The sequence below is a fragment of the Triturus cristatus genome, chromosome 2_1 (genome assembly GCF_964204655.1).
Source record: "Triturus cristatus chromosome 2_1, aTriCri1.1, whole genome shotgun sequence".
NCBI classification, from domain to species: Eukaryota; Metazoa; Chordata; class Amphibia; order Caudata; family Salamandridae; genus Triturus; species Triturus cristatus.
The window spans coordinates 266,540,301-266,562,266 of NC_140581.1; the positions used below are offsets into that span (position 1 = coordinate 266,540,301).

At 45.2% G+C, this 21,966-nt stretch overlaps 1 protein-coding gene across 1 annotated transcript in view; it reads left to right on the forward strand.

The window, feature by feature from the left end:
* Window positions 1-21,966, forward strand: part of IL7R (interleukin 7 receptor) — a 492,420-nt gene that overhangs the window by 185,493 nt on the left and 284,961 nt on the right. The window contains exon 2 of the mRNA XM_085631005.1: window positions 18,264-18,405. Within this exon, the coding sequence (XP_085487131.1) occupies window positions 18,264-18,405 (142 nt within the window). The remainder of the gene's footprint in view (window positions 1-18,263; window positions 18,406-21,966) is intronic.

The following is a 21,966-nucleotide window of genomic DNA, read 5'->3' on the forward strand; positions in this document are numbered from 1 at the left end:
ATGCCTGTGCGTATTAAATACGGACCGTCATACTGGGTATTTGTTAGCGTGATTGCTGGAATGCAAACTAGGGTGAACACCATGTTTGTCTGTTCCCAAATTCTCACCCCCTCTTTGTCCATCTGGGCCAATTGCATGTATATAATCCCGCCGCACCCTTCTGCAGTAACGGGTACATTCTCATTCTGGGTGACTCTATGGGTTTCTCCTCAACATAGCGCTCCCATCTTGCGAGGCATTGCTGCATGTAAAGGAAGTTCCAACTGGGGTTTCTTCCTTCATGCCTGATGCAGTCCTTCGCTACTGCCATGTCGTCTGGCTCAAGCGATCCTTCCCTCAGCCAAGACCTGTCACACTTGTCCCGCTCCTCAGTCGAACCTGCTCATAGGTCAAAAACATGTACACCAAAGTCTTGCCTTCCTTTTCGGCTATTATCTCCCTTGGGGTTGGTTTATCTTTGCTGTGCACCCGTAAGGAGCAGTGCATATCCCTGTCACTGCTTCCCTCGTGTGTATGCACAGTTGCCATTTTGTTTTTCCTGCGTCACAAGTGGATAAGTACCAAGCTGTCTTGTTCCTTTATTTCTTGTTCAGCCCCTCTCCTTTGTCTACTGGATGGTGTGACTGAGCCCTGCTAGTAGCCTTTCATCTCCCTCCGATTCTTCCAAGCGCTGTCCCTTGAACCTGGTCCTGCTTTCCTCATGTAAAGAGCAAGCTGTCCTGTATTCTTGATCTAACTCCTGGTTGCATGCCCTTTCTCTTTTGAGCATCAGCTCACCCCTCCACCTAGCAGCATCTGGCCTGTTGCTTTGAGCTATACGCTGCTTTTATTTGACCTGGCTTCACCTTCACTCTCTGTTCCTCCTTGGCTACCTGGGCAATCCCTTTAGCCTCAGCCTTGTCATCGATTCACCGGGGAATGGAGCTCTCTCCCTTTCCCGAGCTAGTTGAGTCGCTTTTAGAACCACCACAAATGTTCCTGACACTTGTTTACTCTCACCTGAACTCGTGGGAGTGTGTGTTTTACTTGTCTTTGAGGTGTCATGTGTTGAGCATTGTGGATAAGGAGTTGAGCTTTTGGGGACCTCCCCTAGGGACTTGGGCTGCACTGGAGGTGTCTAGGCTCGCTTGCTTTTGGTTTTCTCAGGCTTAGACCTAATGCCTTTTTTTTGGGAGGGGGGGCTCGTCAGCTTCTACTATTGTTGGATTTCTATATCCTAATGCAGGGGGAGCTGGTGTGAGTACACCCATCCCTGCATATGGTGGGGGAGTTGCCGACGCCTTGCTCGCTATCGGCGTTGTGGGGCTATTGGCTTTAGCTTCTTCAAAGATGGCCCATAATTCTAACATTGACTCTCTTTTGTCCTGTATACTTAGGGCCTCATCCACAAGAAAATGACGCAGCACAGCACCTCAAGCCATTTAGCCGTGCTGTATCATTTTCAAAGCATAGGGATACGTTGTATTAACATCAATATGATGCACCAGCACGGGCACCCTTGTGTCCTTGTGTAAGGGTTCCTGCCCTGAGGGAATGATTGTTTTGTGCAGGAATTTACACCTTCCTGCACAAAAACAATAATTTTTGGGATTTTCCTTTTTCTATGCATGTTGCAGAATTCAGCACCCATAGAAAGAGGAAATAAAGAGGAGAAATAAAAGTATTGTTATGCTATTTCTATTCCTCCCCTGGGGAGGCGTAGGATTCTGACGCATTCCCAGTTTTACAAAATGTTGTAAATCTGGGAATGCATCAACTTCCATGGATGTTGCGTGGGAACACCCACATCAGCACCCATGGAAAGCCCCTTTCACGCAGAGTAATGTGTGAAAGGGGCCCATATTTACAAGGCCAAGAAAAATCACGCAGGGTGACTTTACATGGCCTTGTAAATATGGACAAGCCCATTGCTTCATCTGTGCGTAAAAAACCTGACACCGGCGGTGCAATGGGCTTGTAAATAAGCCACTTTGTCTTTATATGTGCTTTAGTATGTTCAATTATATTTCTGTCAAATGTTCCCTCCTTAGGCCATAGAATCATGTGTTTGTCTGTGTGTAAATGCCACTCATGGCAAGCTTATTAATTCTCTTTATCTGTTTGAGGAACCTAGTTTCCTTATGCTTCAATGGGGAATCAATGGCAAATGATTTGGATAAATACAACTCAAATGAAGTTTTGTAGTTTTGTGTGTCTAATCGTAGGGGGCAATCGTACATAGTGCACTCTTACAAATTACGTAGTAGGAGCTCAGCAGCTTTACAATATTTGCATAAAACAGTTCGACTGAACATTTCAATAAAAACAAGATAAAATGCATCTGTATTTTCGCAACACAGGGCGAATATGCAATATGGTAGAATAGCATGTTTGTTAGGGGAATTTATAAAGTGCATGGCTACCCAAAGGTATCCTAGCGCTGTTGGGCAACACAGACTGTGGCCACAGGCTCCTTAGGGGGTTAGTTCACGAACAGTAAGGTATTGAGCCATTTGCTAAATGACAGTTCATTATCAATTGTCCACAAAGAGAAGGGCCCAGAGTTTCAAAATTTTGCCACATTAAAATGTAAAGGATATTCCTCCCTTTCTTACCTTCTCCATGGATGGAACTACAGCCCGTAGTGTGTACACGTATTTAAGAGCTCTACTAGGTTTATGAGGAGCAATCAGCTCTTTGGAGAAGGGTCTGCGCGATCTCAGTTTTTTCACACAATACAGTTTGCAATCAACAATCAATACAACATCATCGCACACATAATACAGTTCAATAACGGTTGACAGAAAAAATTACTTTGTTAAAAAAATTAGTACTCTCTCAGCACATTATCCTCTAAAAAGAGAATACTTGCATGAAACACGTTCCTAAATGACCTGGATAGTCTGTCAATATCCGCTCCTAAACAAAGGTGGTAATCATATAAACCATATTGTAATAACTCAGGAATCACCAGCCCCTCTTGGCCAAACACAAGTTACGCTGAGATTCCTGGGTCCAATTTTTTCCCTATGTCTGAATTCCACCCTGTTAAACACCTAGAGTCCAAGCTCGGTGTACCTCCCACACTCCTAACAGATACTAAGGGAGTTAAGAAGCCTCTAAGCACTGATAAATCATTGAACTAAAAAACTATGAAACTGCGGTGTCAACTCCACCCAATCAGGATGGTTATATCTCAAACATCAACGACCTAGGAGTTATCAAGGGCTATCTTCACCTTCTCCAGTGATCACAGCTATTGACAAAAGGAGACTTCCCTGGGAATGCCTCCAAGGTCACCTTATGACTGATTCAGTTAGGACATATAAAATAGGTAGTATGCCAGACCCTGACAGTGGCACAAGTGCTAATGTTATCTTCTTAGACTTCTCCCTAATTTTCCATATGCCAAATGCTTAAGACTATGTTTGAGGCCCTGATGTAATCTCTTACTCTCTGTGACGGCTGCTTCAGGACGGGCTTCCAACCCGACGATTCAGCAGAATTTCCCAATCAATTGCGATGTTTGCCCACCTTTCTTGTTGCGCAATTGTGAAACCCCCAGGAAGCGTCTACTTCCTTTCGCTGCAGTCGGGTTTGAGGCCCCAATCAGCTCCTTGGTGGCTTACCAAAATGTTACTTGAGTATGAATCTTTTAAAAAACAGAAGACAAGGGGCATTTTGCAAAACAGGAAGACTTTGTTTAAATAAACATTACAGCCGGGAGAACAGTTACAGGCACATAGTCTGAAGACTATCTCAATTTACAATCGGTATATGTCCTTTTTTTTATACAAAACATGATGGGTTATAAAAGTTTGATATGGTGAGGTATGTTGGTTGCTGCCTTTGGAGTCAAAAATTAATTGTCTAATGGTTACCACAGGTGAGACTCAACCTTGTATGGACACAAAGTGGCCAGTGAATAATGTTTCCAGATGTCCGGCATGGGGAGCACATGATCATTGCATGTGCTAGGTCCTGATGTGTTCCTAACTCATGTGGCATCTGATTTTTTATAGTGTTTTTGGAGTGCGCATACCCCCTCCGGCAAAAAAAGAAAGAAGAGAGCAAGAAAGAAAGAATGATGGCACAAAGAAAGAAAGAAAGATGGCAAAAAGGAATGAAAAAGGAAAGAAGTAAGGAAAGAAGGCAAAAAGAAAGGAAAAGGCAAGGAAGCAACAAAAAAGAAAGAAGGAAAAAGGAAAGAAGGAAGGCAAAGAAGTAAGAAAGAAGGGAAAAGTAAATAAGGCAAGGAAGCAGAGAGTGAAAGATGAAAAAACAAAGGTAAGAATGAAAGAAGGTAAACAGGAAAAAGTCAAAACAGAAAGAAAGAAAAGAAGGCAATAAGAAAGAAAGAAAGATAAAAGAAGGCAAAATGAAGGAAAGAAGGAAAAAAGGAAAGGCAAAACGCAAGAAAGTAGTGAAAATAGAAAGAAGGAAACAAGGCAAAAAGAAGGAAAAATTAACAAAAAAGGAAAAGTCAAAAAAGAAAGAATGGAAGTAAGAAAGATAGAAAGAAAAAAGGTAAAATAGAAAAAAGAAGGAAAGGTTAAAAAAGAAGAAAGAAAAATGGAAAGGATGAAAGAAAGGAAGGAAGGAAGAAAGATAGCTAAAAGAAAGAAAGAAAGCTGGCTGAAAGAAAGGAAGACAGCATAAAGGAAAGAAAGATAGCAAAATAGAAAGAAAGATGGCAAGAAAAGGAAGAAAGACAGCAAGAAAGAAAGACTGGCGAAAGAAAGATGAAAAAGGAAAGAAAAGGAAAAGAAGTAAAAAAAAACTCAGGAAATAAGGCAAAAACGAAAGGAAAAGGCAACCAGCAATGATATGAGGAAAGCCAGCAAAAAAGAAAGATGGAAGGTAAAAAAGAAAGAAAGAAGGAGCAAAGAAGTGAAGAAGGAAAGAAAAACGAAAGAAGGATTGAAAGAAGATGGTGAGAAAGAAGGAAAGAGGGTTCACAGTATAAAATATTAGATACTAAAACCGAAATTCCGCCCCACCTGTTACAAGTGTGCTGCACATTAAACACTATAAAGTTTGGTTTTCTTCCTGGGAAACGTTTATCAAATAACCATTGGTCAAACAGATCCAGAAACACAATATGGCAAGCTGTAAAAAGGAATTTACAACGGTACTGGAAGGAGACAGGCACTGATAAAGCTGGAATGTGCTGTGTGCTCACTTCAAATGAATCCTACTACAATATCAAGCAACACTGGCACTAAGTGTGTGTGGATGTGCACCTTATGAAAGAGCAAAATGCTGTCACTCAAAGTGATGTTAATTTAAGTATGCTGACTGCTGTAGTGGGCAGAAGCAAATGGAAATGGCACAACAGCAGACCAATGGGTGAAGAGAGGTAGCTGAGAGCCCCTTCAAGTAAGTATATTATACATATTATTTTAATAAAATCAAAAGATCTTGGCTCATGCCAGACCTTAAGAAAGGAAGAACACATCTGTGTACTAGAAGGTAGGGTGAGAGGAACTCTCCTCCGATCGAGGTCATTATCGCGCGGTGAGTAATTTGTAGAGGGTAGATGTTTCGTAATATGGGACATTGGTAGTATCTAGCATTGATGAGAAGTAGCTTGGTTTAGAATCAATCAGATTTAGGAAGATGGTGGCCATTCATGTTTCAGAATTCAACTGGCACATCTAGGCGTGAGTTTAGTTTTGTTTGTGTTGCTCAATGGTTTAAAAATCAGTAGAAACAACTACAAATGAGGGAATTACCATTACTGCTGCAGGTACAGTGGCACCAGGGCCCATAACATCCCAATAATGACTTACTTTTACAACCAATCATGGATGAGGCAGACACATTTTCCTTTCTTGCAGTAGGGTTCATGCTATTCTTTCTATGCCACTAACGACTACCAGTGCACACCGCGAGAGACATGGATGAGCAACAGTTCCGGAGACATCGCCTCAGGGCTACAGAGAAGTTTAATAGAATAACAATTGTCGAAGCAGCAGTAAGGGGGCCAAAAATGGGCACTGCTTGGGGATGCTTTAACCCCTTCGCTGCCAGGCCTTTTCCCCTCCTGTGCCACGCCCTTTTTTGGCTATTTGGGGTAGTGCACACTGAGGCCCCTCTAACTTTTTGACCACATAAGGTATCCACGCCAAATTTGCGTCCTTTTCTTCCAACATCATGGGGATTCTGAAGGTACTCAGGGTTTGTGGATTCCCCTGGAGGGGTCACAGAAATGAGCCAAAATACAGCAAAATGTAGTTTTTTGGGGGGAAAATTGGAATAACAGGCTGCAAATGAAAGCATCTGGGTTTTTCCCTACAAGTGTTATCAAAAAAGGGTTTGTGGGGCTGAAATCACCATTTTCCCAGCTTTTAGGGGATACCAGACTTTTGTCAGAAATCCAACATTTTTTACACAGTTTTGGCATTTTTCTGGGACATAGCCTATTTTTGCTATTTTTTGTGTTTTCGACCTCCTTCCAGTTAATGGTAGAAATGGGTCCAAAGAAATAATGGATCCTGGAAAGATATACATTTTAGAGAAGTAGACAAAATTCGGAATTCAGCAAGGGGTCATTTGTGTAGATCCATCAAGGTTTCTTTATAGAAACTAACAGTTAAATATGGGATAAATTGAAAATTTGTTGAAAAAAAGCGCCTTTTGTGTCAACGTTTACACCTGTAACTTCTTCTAATTTTGACAGCTCTTTGAAAGCAATATACCGTTACATCCGCTGGACATTACTGGTTGTGGGGATATATAGGACTTGTAGGTTCACCAAGAACCCGACAAACCCAGAGCCAAAAACTGAGCAGCAACTTGCAATGGTTTTTTATTATGTACCGGGTATATAGTAATTATTCTGTAAAAATGTGTACATGGAAAAATTGGTATGAAAGACACCTATGTATTTCTGAAATGGGAACAAAATATAGAGTCTAGAAACAGTAGATATTTGCACATTTCCGAAATTGGGAATACTCATACTAGCATGAGAATTATCAGTCATTTTTTAGAATGACTTCTTTTTTACACAATGTCTTCATTTGGAAGGGAGAAATGCATCGAAAGTCAATAGGTAATAACAGTTCCTTTACAAATCTGAATTACCCTAAGTCTCCCGATAAAAATGGTACCTCACTTGTAGGGGTAGGCATAGTGCCCACGACAGGAAATGGCTCAAAACCCAACGTGAACACACCACATTTTCACAATGCAAAATTACCCTTTTTTAGCAAAGTGCCTAGCTGTAGTTTATTAACCCTAGCTCTGCCGGCACCTAAGGAAACCTAACAAACCTATACATTTTTGAAAACTAGACACCCAGGGGAATCCAGGATGAGGTGACTTGACTGCCTCCCACCAGGTTCTGTTACCCAGAATCCCTTGCAAACCTAAAAAATTGCCCAAAAAACACTTTTTCCCCACATTTCTCTGGTGGAAAGTTCTGGAATCTGCATGGATCCACAAATTTCCACCCACCCCGCGTTCCCCAAAGTCTTACAAGAAAGATGGTACCTCACTTGTGTGGGTCAGCCTAGTGCCCGCGACAGGAAACGGCGCAAAACGCAACGTGGACACACCTCAATTTCGCTGTGAAAAATGACCCTTTTTTGGCAAAGTGCCTAGCTGTAGTTTTTTAACCATAGCTCTGCCGGCACCTAAGGAAACCTAGCAAACCTATACATTTTTTAAAACTAGACACCCAGGGGAATACAGGATGGGGTGACTTGACTTGACTCCCACCAGGTTCTGTTACCCTGAATCCCTTGCAAACCTAAAAAATTGCCAAAAAAAACGCATTTTCCCCACATTTCTCTGGTGGAAAGTTCTGGAATCTGCATGGATCCACAAATTTCCACCCACCCCGCGTTCCCCAAAGTCTTCCGAGAAAAATGGTACCTCACTTGTGTGGGTCAGCCTAGTGCCCGTGACAGGAAACGGCGCAAAATGTAACATGGACACACCTCAATTTTGTAGCGAAAAATGACCCTTTTTAGGCAAAGTGCCTAGCTGTAGTTTTTGAACCATAGCTCTGCCGGCACCTAGGGAAACCTAGCAAACCTATACATTTCTGAAAACTAGACACCCAGGGGAATCCAGGATGGGGTGACATGACTGCCTCCCACCAGGTTCTGTTACCCAGAATCCCTTGCAAACCTAAAAAATTGTTTAAAAAAAACACATTTGCCCCACATTTCTCTGGTGGAAAGTTCTGGAATCTGTGTGGATCCACAAATTTCCACCCACCCCGCGTTCCCCAAAGTCTTCCGAGAAAAATGGTACCTCACTTGTGTGGGTCGGCCTAGTGCCCGCGACAGGAAACGGCGCAAAACGCAACGTGGAAACACCTTAATTTCGCTGTGAAAAATGACCCTTTTTTGGCAAAGTGCCTAGCTGTAGTTTTTGAACCATAGCTCTGCCGGCACCTAGGGAAACCTTGCAAACCTATACATTTTTGAAAACTAGACACCCAGGGGAATCCAGGATGGGGTGACTTGACTGCCTCCCACCAGGTTCTGTTACCCAGAATCCCTTGGAAACCTAAAAAATTGCCTAAAAACACATTTTCTCCACATTTCTCTGGTGGAAAGTTCTGGAATCTGTGTGGATCCACAAATTTCCACCCACCCCGCGTTCCCCAAAGTCTTCCGAGAAAAATGGTACCTCATTTGTGTGGGTCGGCCTAGTGCCCGCGACAGGAAACGGCGCAAAACGCAACGTGGAAACACCTCAATTTCGCTGTGAAAAATGACCCTTTTTTGGCAAAGAGCCTCGGTGTAGTTTTTTAACCATAGCTCTGCCGGCACCTAGGGAAACCTAGCAAACCTATAAATTTTTGAAAACTAGACACCCAGGGGAATCCAGGATGGGGTGACTTGACTGCCTCCCACCAGGTTCTGCTACCCAGAATCCCTTGCAAACCTAAAAAATTGCACACAAAAAACACATTTTCCCCACATTTCTGTGGCGGAAAGTTCTGGAATCTGCGTGGATCCACAAATTTCCACCCACCCCGTGTTCCCCAAAGTCTTCTGATAAAAATGGTACCTCACTTGTGTGGGTCGGCCTAGTGCCCGCAACAGGAAACGGCGCAAAACGCATCGTGGACACACCTCAATTTCGCAGTGAAAAATGAACCTTTTTTGGCAAAGTGCCTAGCTGTAGTTTTTTAACCCTAGGTCTGCCGGCACCTAGGGAAACCTACCAAACCCACACATTTCTGAAAACTAGACACCCGTGGGATTCCAGGGAGGTATGGCTTGTGTGGATCCCCCAACGTTTCCTTACCCAGAATGCCCTGCAAACCTCAAATTTAGCTGAAAAAATCACCTTTTTCACACATTTTTGTGTGGGAAAGTTGTGGCATCACCGGGCTGACACAAATTTCCTACCACCCAGCATTCCCCCGGGTCTCCCGATAAAAACTGTGCCTCACTCGTGTGGGAGGCCCAAGTACCCGCGACAGGCAAGGCCCCAAAACGTATTGAGGCGACATGAAAATTGCCTACCTCAAAACGACCTGGTTTTGCAAGGGGGGTCACCTGGGTTTTTGGCCCGGTGCTCGGCGGCCACCTAGGAGAACCTACCAAACACACACATTTCTGAAAACTAGACACCCGGGGGATTCCAGGGAGGTATGGCTTGCGTAGATCCCCCAACGTTTCCCTACCCAGAATGCCCTGCAAACCTCAAATTTAGCTGAAAAAATCAAGTTTTTCACACATTTTAGTGTGGGAAAGTTGTGGCATCACCGGGCTGACACAAATTTCCTACCACCCAGTGTTCCCCGTGTCTCCCGATAAAAATGGTGCCTCACTCATGTAGGAGGCCCAAGTACCCGCGACAGGCAAGGGCCCAAAACGTATTGAGGCGACATGAAAATTGCCTACCTCAAAACGACCTGGTTTTCAAGGGGGGGTCACCTGGGTTTTTGGCCGGTGCTCGGCGGCCACCTAGGGGAACCTACCAAACCCACACATTTTTGAAAACTAGATACCCGGGGGATTCCAGGGAGGTATGGTTTGCGTGGATCCCCCAACGTTTCCTTACCCAGAATGCCCTGCAAACCTCAAATTTGGCTTAAAAAATCACCTTTTTCACACATTTTTGTGTGGGAAAGTTGTGGCATCACTGGGCTGACACAAATTTTCTACCACCCAGCGTTCCCCCGGGTCTCCCTATAAAAACGGTGCCTCACTCGTGTGGGAGGCCCAAGTACCCGCGACAGGTAAGGGCCCAAAACGTATTGAGGCGACATGAAAATTGCCTACCTCAAAACGACCTGGTTTTGCTAGGGGGGTCACCTGGGTTTTTGGCCCGGTGCTCGGCAGCCACCTAGGGGAACCTAACAAACCCACACATTTCTGAAAACTAGACACCCGGGGGATTCCAGGGAGGTATGGCTTGCGTGGATCCCCCAACGTTTCCTTACCCAGAATGCCCTGCAAACCTCAAATTTAGATGAAAAAATCACCTTTTTCACACATTTTTGTGTGGGAAAGTTGTGGCATCACCGGGCTGACACAAATTTCCTACCACCCAGCGTTCCCCCGGGTCTCCCGATAAAAACGGTGCCTCACTCGTGTGGGAGGCCTAAGGACCCGCCACGGGCAAGGGCCCAAGACGTAGTGAGGCGCACTACGTTTAGGACCCTTGCCTGTTGAGGCGCACTACGTTTTGGACCCTTGCCTGTCGCGGGTACTTGGGTCTCCCCCACGAGTGAGGCACCGTTTTTATCGGGAGACACGGGGGAACGCTGGGTGGTAGGAAATTTGTGTCAGCCCGGTGATGCCACAACTTTCCCACACAAAATGTGTGAAAAAGGTGATTTTTTCAGCTAAATTTGAGGTTTGCAGGGCATTCTGGGTAAGGAAACGTTGGGGGATCCACGCAAGCCATACCTCCCTGGAATCCCCCGAGTGTCTAGTTTTCAGAAATGTGTGTGTTTGGTAGGTTTCCCTAGGTGGCCGCCAAGCCCGGGGCCAAAAACTCAGAGGACCCCCTTTGCAAAACCAGGTTGTTACATGATAGGTAATTTTGATGTCTCCTCAATAGGTTTTGGGCCCTTGCCTGACGCAGGCACTAGGCCTACCCACGCAAGTGAGGTACCATTTTTCTCTGAAGACTTTGGGGAATGCAGGGTGGGTGGAATTTTGTGGACCCACGCAGATTCCAGAACTTTCCACCACAGAAATGTGAGGAAAATTTGTTATTTTGGACACATTTTTAGGTTTGCAATGGATTCTGGGTAACAGAACCTGGTAAGAGCCAGTGAAGTCACCCCATCCAGGATTACCCTCGGTGTCTAGTTTTAAAGAATGTACAGGTTTGCTAGGTTTGCCTACGTGCCAACTGCGCTAGGGCCCAAAATCCACAGGTATGCACATTGCTAAAAAAAAATCGGAGCCCTGTGGGCTTTCTGCCGCCCTGGGGGGGGAATCGGGGAAGGGGGTTTCATCCTGATATGCCCCTAAAGGGGCAGAAAGACTGTGGCTATTTTTTGTGGGGGTGGGGGCATTGGTATGACCATTTTGGGCAGCCCCCACGCATAAAAAAAACCTGCATACTCGCTGGCGCCTAGTGGGCTTTCTGCCACCATCTGCCCTCCCGGGGGGGCAGAAAGACTGGAATTTCTCTGGGGGTGGGGTGGGGTATTGTCATGCCCATTTTGGGGAGCCCCTATCCCTACACTAATAAAACAAAAAAATCCATGGTTTCTAGTGGGCATTCTGCGCCCCCAGGGGGGGCCAGATTGGGGGCTACAGCTCCCATCTGCCTCCTGGGGGGCAGAAAGACTGTCATTTTTGTGGGGGGGAAGGTGGGGGCATTAGCGTGATCGTTTCGGGCAGCCCACACTCTAAAAACAATTGTGCAAAAAAAATCCCTGGTGTTTAGTGGGCTTTCTGCCCCCCCCCGAAGGGGCAGATTAGGGGCCAATGCCCCATCTGCCCCCGGGGGGCAGAAAGACTGTAATAATTGGGGAGTGGGGTGGGGGCATGGGCCTGCCCGTTTTGGGCAGCCCCCACCCCTATTTTTTTTTTTTTAATCCCCTGGTGTCTAGTGGTCTTTTTGCCCCCCCGGGGGGGCATATTGGGGGCCAATGCCCCATCTGCCCCCCAGGGGGGCAGAAAGGCTGTAATGGTGGCGGGTGGGGGCATTGGCGTGCCCGTTTCGGGCAGCCCCACCCTAAAAAAAACTGAAAAGAAATCTCTGGTGTATAGTGGGCTTTCTGCCCCCCCGAAGTGGCAGATTAGGGGTCAATGCCCCATCTGCCCCCCGGGGGGCAGAAAGACTGTGATTATTGGGGGGTGGGGTGGGGGCATGGGCCTGCCCGTTTGAGGCAGCCCCCACGCCTATTGTTATTTTTTATGAAATTCCCTGGTGTCTAGTGGGCTTTTTGCCCCCCAGGGGGGGCAAAAAGACTAAATAATGCCCAAATAATTTGGGGGGAGCAAAGGCCCTTGCCCAAGGGGCCGCTCCCCCCACCCTGGTGTCTAGTGGGTGGATCCCTGCTTGGGGATCACCCTCCTGTGGTGATCCCCAAGCAGGGATCCACTGGGGAGGGGTACCATTGGAAAGGGGAGATTCTCTCCTTTCCAACGATACCTCTCCCGTCTTTCTACGTGCTCAGGGGGCTGAGATAGCCCCCTGAGCATGTAGAAAGTTTCACTTTCACTGTAATGACGTCGGCGCGACGTGCGCGCCGATCGTCATTACAGTGAAAGGGGGGGGGGGGGCCACGGGAGCTGGGGAAGCTGGGGAAGCTCTTCCCCAGCTCCCGAGGCTATTTTGCATGAAAGGGAATCCCTCTGGTGCCGGCACCAGAGGGATTCCCCAGGGAATGCCTCATGACGAGCTGGACTCGTCATGGGCACAGCGCGACTGTGCTCCATGACGAGTCCAGCTCGTCATGGGCATACAAGGGGTTAAGGAACAATTTAAAAGAAAACATATTTGTAAACAAAAGAACAACAGGGCATATTTAAGGGCTTCATCTCCGCTTTTTTGGCTTTTAAAGCCAAAAAAGCGGAGATAAAAATATAGCCCTATTAACAAGAGGGTGCTAACATGCATTAGCGCATGTTTGCACCCTTTTACCCAATGCCTCCCTTTGCATCTCTAATGAGATGCAAAGTGGGCGTCACTGAGCAGGACAACCTTGTAAATATCGCTGATGTGCACATCGCGATATTTACAAGGCTGCCAACGCATTTTAGCAGACGTTAGTTTTGGGCGAAAACTGCTGTTTTCGCCGGAAACTAACGTCTGCTAAAATGCAGACTTAGGAATACCTATTATGGGGTGGATTGTGCTGATACGACCCTGTGGGTCGTATCAGCAAGGTTATCGCCGTTTTGCAGGGAACATCGCTGGAAAACCAGCGATGTTCCCTGCAAAACAGCGATCTCTCCGCTATCGCTGGGAATTATATCGCCCTGGGGAAATGCGTTGTAAATAACGCGCTAACAGGGCGATATAATCAAGCGATAGACGGCGATAAATAGAAAAGCACTTAGCGCGCTTTGCGTCTATTTATCGCCGTCCTTGTAGATATGCCCCCATATTTTTACCAAAGCCAACTGTTCTATGCCTCTTTAAATCTACATATGTCTGTTTGCATGGTGTCACCCTATGCTGATTGGCACATTTGTATTTTGATAAATATTTGCCACAGGTGTTTAAATAGTAGATGGTGTGACGGATCTGATGTTTTTCCCAAATCACTTCATTAAAGTTAATTTCCAGATAGCAGATTCCTTGGCAAATTATTTTAGTCTGCAAAAAAAACCGAGGTGCGTATTGTTGGCAAACAGAGCCATTTGTGGGGTGATCATTGGTGGCCACCCGAGCTTGGCCCTACCCCTCTTCCTGCCACCGAGGTAAAAAATCTAGGCATTAGGCTAGACTCCAAACTTAGTTTTGTCTTTCATACTAAGAAAATCGCTGCCATGTGCTTCGGGATTCTCCGTAGGCTTAGACCTATTTTCAAATTCTTTGATGCCCCAACCAGACAGCTTATTGTACAAGCTACTAACCTGTCTCGGTTGGACTATGCGAGTTTCCTTTTGCTCGGGGCTAATCAGGCCGAACTTTGCAGACTCCAACGCGTTCAAAACGCTACCGCCAGGGCTCTGGTTGGCTTGCCGAGATTTTGTTCGGCCAAAAAAACTATCTATGGACTTCACTGGCTCCTTGTTTCTCAGAGGATTAAGTTTAAGTCTCTCTGTCTTTCGTTTAAAATTCTGAAGCACTCTTCCCCTCAGATTTTGGAACATCTTATTTCGCCGTATGTACCATCGCGATCCTTAAGATCTTCAGGGCTTCATCTGGCCACAGGTCCACGCTTTAAGAGGGTTAGGGCCGGGGGCCGCTCTTTTAGTGTGCTTGCTGCCAAGCTCTGGAACTCACTTCCCGCCCATATCCGCGCCATCGATGAACTTCTGATTTTCAGGAAGGCCGTCAAAACCTTCCTTTTTCCCCTGGATGTCTAGCACTGTCATGGCCTGTCCATTGGTTTGCTTGTGTGCCGGTTTCTTGTTCAAGGAGCGCCGGGACGCCCCTTTGCTGGGGCAGCTGTGCGCTATACAAATCCTGCTAACATAACATAACATAACATAGTCTCCTGGATCTGGGTCCGAGAGGCGATGTGTTATTCTGTGTATATTGTGTTCAATAGATGTTCCTCTACATAGCTACACTTTGTGACCCCGGGCAAATAACATTGGCTACCTTTTTCCTCCCTTCATTTTTAGAAAAAAAAATGTAAGTTCTAAAAAACATAGGGGCATATCAGCAAGGGCTGGCGATATAATTATCGCCGCTTTGCGTCCGTTTTTGGGCGAAAAGCAGCGATAATTATATCGCATTATTTACAAGGACACGCTATCGCGTGTTTCCTTGATTCATCTCCTGGTTAGTTCATTTCTCGCTTTGCATCTCTAATGAGATGCAAAGTAGGCATTCCCTGCAAAAACTAAGGGAAAATTATCGCTAAATGTCCTTCTACGTATTTACAATATGGCTCAGGACACTCATAGCGATATCAAAAACAGCGCTAACCGCTGTTATCGCCAGTATTTTAAGTCTGCTATTTTTCATGACTACCCTATCTATGACATGGGAGGTGGATTCAGTGGCTGAATCCACATCTCCCTATCATCAAGATTTCTTCTATCGCTGTGGGAATATCGCTGGATTAACAGCGATATTCCCGCATAACGCCGCTTTGGTGTATAATTTATCGCCCTGTAGAAGCGCGTTGATAACGCGTTATCCGGGCCATAAATTACAGCGATAGGCGGCTATAAATATGAAAGTGCTAAGCGCGCTTTGCGATATTTATATATAATGTAGTGGTGCTTTATTTGTTTATTTAACAAGGAATCTGTTTTGTAGCAACCTTTTAACCTCTTTCATGAAAGCTGTAGCTCATTCGCAGTGGGAGAGAGTTCCAGATTTCTGGACCAGACCTAGATGAGGTGCTGGAGTAAGTCTTCTTTTTTCTAAATCTCGAGCATTCCATTCGTAAGAAGCTGGCACTCCTTAGGAAGGGACTGCCTCCTGAGATTGTGAACTTTTGTTTAAGTTACATTGGTGAATCATTATTGAAAGAAACGGACAGGATAAACTGAGCGAAGGCCCTTCGCACTCTCCAACTAATGCCAGTTATCCTGCTGACACTAATTAATTCCATAAACAACAAGAATAGTGGGGAGCCGAGATGAGATAAAAATACACGGTAGACCATAGATCTATAATTCATATAGCTTCTTTGTATTAAAAAAAGAAGACATACGCACATCCAAAGGTTTGCAGTCTTAACAATCTTCTGTTGAAACAAATTTGACAAAAACAAAAAAAGCACTGATGTTGCCAACACGTGTTTCACGGAAATACTAACCCACTTCTTCAGCGCTAAGAACTGAAACCTGGGGGCAGATTTACAACTTCTCGCACATCTCTGAAAATCAACAGGGATGCGCCAGAATAGATGCGTCACACAATCCCCCCCTTGCACCACCATGGATGCGTCGCATTTACAATGCGGTGCATCATGGTGCTGGAGTCGTGTCGCAAGCGCGATGCAACTCCTGCAGTGCACAGGGGCCGCCCATACTTAACGTGGTGCGTCACTCCTTACGCCTGCTTTAAGCAGGCGTAAGGATTTGACGCAGCAGCGTCGTAAAACTGACTTAGTGAAATCTTGTAGATACCCACACAAGTGAGGTACCATTTTTATCGGGAGACTTAGGGTTATTCAGATATGTAAAGCAACTGTTATTACCTATTGACTTTCGATGCATTTCTGTCTTCCAAATGAAAGACATTGTGTAAAAAAGAAGTCATTTTGAAAAATGACCGATAATTGAGTATTCCCAATTTCGAAAATGTGCAAATATCTACTGTTTCTAAACTGTATTATTTGTTTCCATTTCAGAAATACATAGGTGTCTTTCATACCGATTTTTCCATGTATACATTTTCTCACAATAATTGCTATATACCCGGTACATAAGAAAAAAACATTGCAAATTGCTGCTCAGTTTTTGACTCTGGGTTCGTCTGGTTCTTGGTGAACCTACAAGTCCTATATATACCCACAACCAGAAAGGACCAGTGGATATAACTGTATATTGCTTTCAAAGAGCTGTCATAATTAGAAGAAGTTACAGGTGAAAATGTTGACACAAAAGGCTGTTGTTTTCAACTAATTTTCAGTTTTTCCTCTATTTAACTGTCATTTTCTATAAAGAAACCTTGAAGGATCTACTCAAATGACTCCTTGCTGAATTCAGAATTTTGTCTACTTTTCTAAAATGTATAGCTTTCTAGGATCCATTATTGCTTTCATACCCATTTCTACCATTAACTGGAAGGAGGTTGAATGCAGAAAAATAGCAGAAATATACTATGTCCCAGAAAAATGCCAAAACTGTGTAAAAAATATTGGTTTTCTGACAAAAGTCTGTCATTCCCTAAAAGCTGGGAAAATGGTGATTTCAGCCCCATAAACCCTTTTTTGATACCATTTGCAGGGAAAAACCCAGATGCTTTCATTTGCAGCCCTTTTTCCCATTTTTCTAAAAACAAAACAAAATTTAGCTGTATTTTGGCAAATTCCTGGGACCCCTCCATGGGAATCCACAAACTCTGGGTACCTTTAGAATAGCCATGATGTTGGCAGGAAACGACATAAATTTAGCGAGGATACCTTATGTGGTCAAAAAGTTACAGAGGCCTAAGCGCGCACTACCCCAAATAGCCAAAAAAAGGCTTAGCACAGGTGGGGGAAAGGCCTAGCAGCGAAGCGGTAAATAAAGAGTAGGACTGAAATACATTTCTGGCAAGGCTATTAAAATCCACTGAAGTACATCACATCCAATTTATGATATAGCATTCATATGCAAAGTATAGCCATAAATGCTAAATACTAAATTGCACCCGTGAATGCTTGCCTTGAAACAGCCTCATCTCATATAACTCTTGGATAGCCTCGTATAGCATGACAAGGCACTGCTTGAAATGTGCAATGAGTCTAAGATACCCATGTACAACTAGGTAAACTTAAATAAAAAAACTAAGACCACTTACCTTGCGCTCGCTGCATCGCCAACTCTGCAATGTGACGAGAGCAAAGTAAGTGGTTTTCCTTTTTTTTAAATTAAGTTTCCCACGTCGTAGTCTGTCGACACCGCTCTTACCTGCACGGGCCGTGCCTGGTGCACCTGCAGTACAACATGTTAGTATATATGGGCCCAGGAGGGGGCAGATCTATCACGTCAGTGCTTAACAGTTGCCTAGGGTGTATCAGTCACCTAAAGAAAACAGGACATTTACAGTATTTTGCTCCTTGATTTATTTATCTGTCCTGTCTACCATGAGCACATTTATGCACATCAGCATTATCCCTAGTTTGTATAGCTGTCTTAATAGATCTTCACTACTGCAATAATTGTCAATAGTATCACCCTTTCACTTTTCACAAGAAAATAAGGGCCTGCTGTATCAAAGGGTTTTACCTATTCTGTGTCTATGGAGAAATGTGTTGACACGCAAGTGCCTTCAATCCATAATTTTTAGACAAACCTTGATGAGCATCTTTTGCCACATAAATATGTTGTTCACATAAATCTATCTCTCACATAGTTCCTTGCTTGTGCCAACTTTGGGGTTGTATTCCTTAAACACAATTGCCGTTCATTATATTATAGTTCCAAAATATACATGATTGGAGACACTGTGATGTTAAATACGTCGGTCCTGCATATTATAATATTTTTGTTTCCTGTATTGCTCCCTAGGACAACTTGAAGACATTGAAACAGAACCCCCTGAGTATGAATGTTTTATCGCCTTGTCATCACCAGCAGACAACAGGCACAACCTAACTTGTTTCTTGAAGGAATCAATTCAGAAACATTCCAACATAACTTTCAGTGTATGGTAAGAATTCAAACCTTTTTCTGAATTAATATTATACAACATATATGCCAACAAACTCATTAGTTTACATGCTATATAATATATATGCCCTTTGACAGTCACTGACCTTGAGTTATACAGTCATTTTTTCATCTCAAGGTCGAGCCATTTCGCCGGTCAGACTTGTTAAGCTATCATGCTCTGTTTGGTGATGATTTAGAATGTAATATGTGTTCTAATAATAGAAGCTAAGATGTGTTTTGGAGCTGTGGAATTAAAATTGCCTTAACGGAAGAGGTGATGATGCCAAGTTACGCTTTATCCCTACCGTCACAGCTACTGCACAAGTATTGATTGGGGGGGGGGGGCGGAGTCTCCCACCATGTAACCACCACTAGGTAGGTTTCTCCCATCTTGGGGAGTCAGTGCACTGAAGCAGCATGCCCCTAGCCACCCTCCACCCTCTCCCCATGCTGGTGCTGCTTGCATATGCTTGCACTTGGCTCCTTACGTTTAAGGCCCGAGGGTCTAGTGGGCATCCATCGTTTCTCCTTCCTGAAATCAAGGAAGAGGAAGTATTCTGTGATGGGGCAGGAAGAACTAACATGTTTGAACATATTTACACTAAGAGCACATCACTTTTTTTTGGTGTATGTCCTTAACTGCACACGCCATAATCGCTTGCCCACCCCTGCGCACACAGGCTGCTGCACCCCAGCCCCTCCCGCCGCCCAGCGGTGATTGCCCGCCCCTGCGCACACAGGCCTTACTGCTGACCTTCCGACACCGGCGTGTCTCCAAGAGGGCCCACCACCTGCCGGTGCAAGCTCCAAACCCAGGGCCCGCGACCTTGGCTGCCTCCACATCATGAAGCCCCGCACTGCGGGCCACCAGGTCACACACTTGATTCTGGGTCTTGATTATGTGTTCTTCGTGGGGTCCAGGAAGGCAGCCATGGTGGTGGGTGCTGCCTGCTGTGTGGTCGGTGCAGGGTGTGGGGTCTCATCAATGCAGCTGGGCTGCCTTGCTCCTGGAGGTGAGTTGACGTAGCTGTTGATGAACTCTTGGAGGGCGTCGGTGTCGAAGGTGTGGAGGTCCTCTTTGTCATCAGAGAAGAGAGGTTCGGTCTGCTCAGCAGGAGGTGTTGGTTTTCCCCTGCAATGTGAAGGGGAGATGCAGTTTAACATTGTGTTCACATATGTGTTGACGCATTGCACGTGTTTACATACAGACTGCATGACAATGTACATTGTGATTGTTTGGGAAGAGCTGCCTATTTGATGCGGGACAGTGGACAATTTCAACAACATCACGGATGTGTGTTTGTACTTGTACATCATCAACTCACATTTCCCTGCTATGCCAAATGTGATTGGCCCGTTTCTACAGACAAGCGGCCCCAGTTGTGTCCCCTGTTCTGTTTTGGATGTGTTGCGGTTTGTACCACATTGTTATCAATGTTGATGTGCTCTGTATGTTATGTGTGTGTGCTGCATTTTGGGAGAGTCGCCCCTGCAGCTCTGATTTTGCTGCCCCATATCCCTTTCATGCGGTGTGCATTTGCCTTCTGTGCTTCTACAGTGCTGAGATGTTGCATATTTGGGTACATTGGTCTCTTGGTGGGAGTTGGGGGTCTGGGGCATGGTTTGTCCGCAGATGTGTTGTTGACATCAGGGGTTGTTTGTGCACGTGGATGTGTGACCTGCTCCTTTACGGATGTGGTCCACACTCAGCCACCTCAGTGTCATTGCATGCAACATTTCATGGTATATTGACTGCAGCACTGCTATTCGTCATGCAGTGTCACTTGCATTGTCAGTGTTGCTCACAGACACACCGCATTACTGGGTTTGACAAATGTGCATGGGTTGGTTGTAGGGTTGGTGGTGTGTGGGACGGGCCTTCTCTGGGCACATACTCGACAGGGGCCTACTTGCTGTTCCCAGGTGTGCTGCAGTGTGCAAAGGGGATCAGGGACATGCTCCAGAGTCATTGTGGGTGTGCACTGTGCTATACTTAATTATGCATGTATGCCATTGTGCCCATCTCCCACTGTACTCCCAGTCCCTGGTCGTTACTCACCCTGTTGCTGTTGGGTCAGGTCATGTTGAGCAGTGTCCGGTCCCCCAACTCCTGCCACCGTCTGCCCACTGATGACTGCGGACACCATTTCCTCCATCTCATCCAGCTTCAGCTGTGGCGCCGGACTCACACCTCCGGTCTGCATTGCTGCCTTCTGGTTGTTTGCGAGTTTCTGCTTGGTTTTGCGCTTCACATCATTCCAGCGCCTGTTGACCTCTTCCATTGTCCTCTTCAGCACTCCGACTGCATTCACCTTGTCCACGATGGACCTCCATATCCCATTTTTTGTTGCCAATGACACAGTGGAGGTGACAAACAGTAGTTGATGGTGTTCTATCACCTCTGTAATCAGGATCCTGTTTTCCTGCCGACTGAACCGCACCTTCCTCTTCTTCTTGTCCTTGCCTTTCCCTGACCCTGAGGTCCCGGCCTGGGCCTCCGGGGGGCTTGTGGGGTTCTGGTTGTCCCCTGTACTTGCTCCAGCTCCCTCCATTGTGCTTCACAGTTGTTTTGCTTTTGTTTGTATTTTTTTTTCTACTTTTATAGTGATTTGTCTGGCCTGACCTGTGTGAATTTAACGCGACTTTTTTCGCGTTCATGTTTCGGGATCACGTTAATTTTAACGCGGTCATTTGATGTCGTGAGACTATCGCATGGTGCTGCCAGGTTGAGAATTCTACGTTAACACGGCGTTGTTTTCCCGTGATGGACTGCAATATGCAAAGTTGTGTTAAGCCAATTTTGAGATAATTATCACACGTCCTTGAGAATATCCCCCTCAGTGTTGCCATTCCCTGCATATCTAAGCTGATGTCTGCAAATGCAGAGAGAGAATGATGTTGGAGTGTGGTGTGGATTGGATGCTAGGTGATGGGGACTATGGGAGGGAGGATGGAGCCTTGACAGGACCCACATGCTGTGATTGTAGTCTAAGGGTCTGACATGTAAAAAAAAACGTACCTGCTATCTTAATGACTCCAGACTATTTGTTATTATTTAATTCATGCTGAATAATTAGGTTATTCCTTAAATTATTCCCACTCATTGATTCCCGTTAAGACATTTTTGCATGTTGCTAGCCAAAGTAAAAGCATTTCCGCCCAAGTAAGCAGGTAACCATCTCCAATGTTTACAGTATGCAGATGACACAGTCATTTTCAACCATACAGCTGCCGGTATGTAGCGATGTAGGATGCACTGGCCATTTATTGTAATGAAAATAACATCTTAATCAAAACAAATGGTTTGTGGAAATAAAATCATCAACAAGGCCAGATTTTATTAGTGTAAGTGTCATGCATACAGTACCTGGGAATTCAATTTAACCAGTGCGGTTCACACCACAGCCAACTCAAAGCCGGAGCTACAGAAGATTATTCTGACTGCCAGATGCTGCTACATCATCTCGAATCTGACTTGAATTCAGTCCTTACAAGTAATCGATCATGGCGAAAGTTAGGTTTCTAGGCTATTATGCCAAGCTAAATGCAGCCTGAGTTG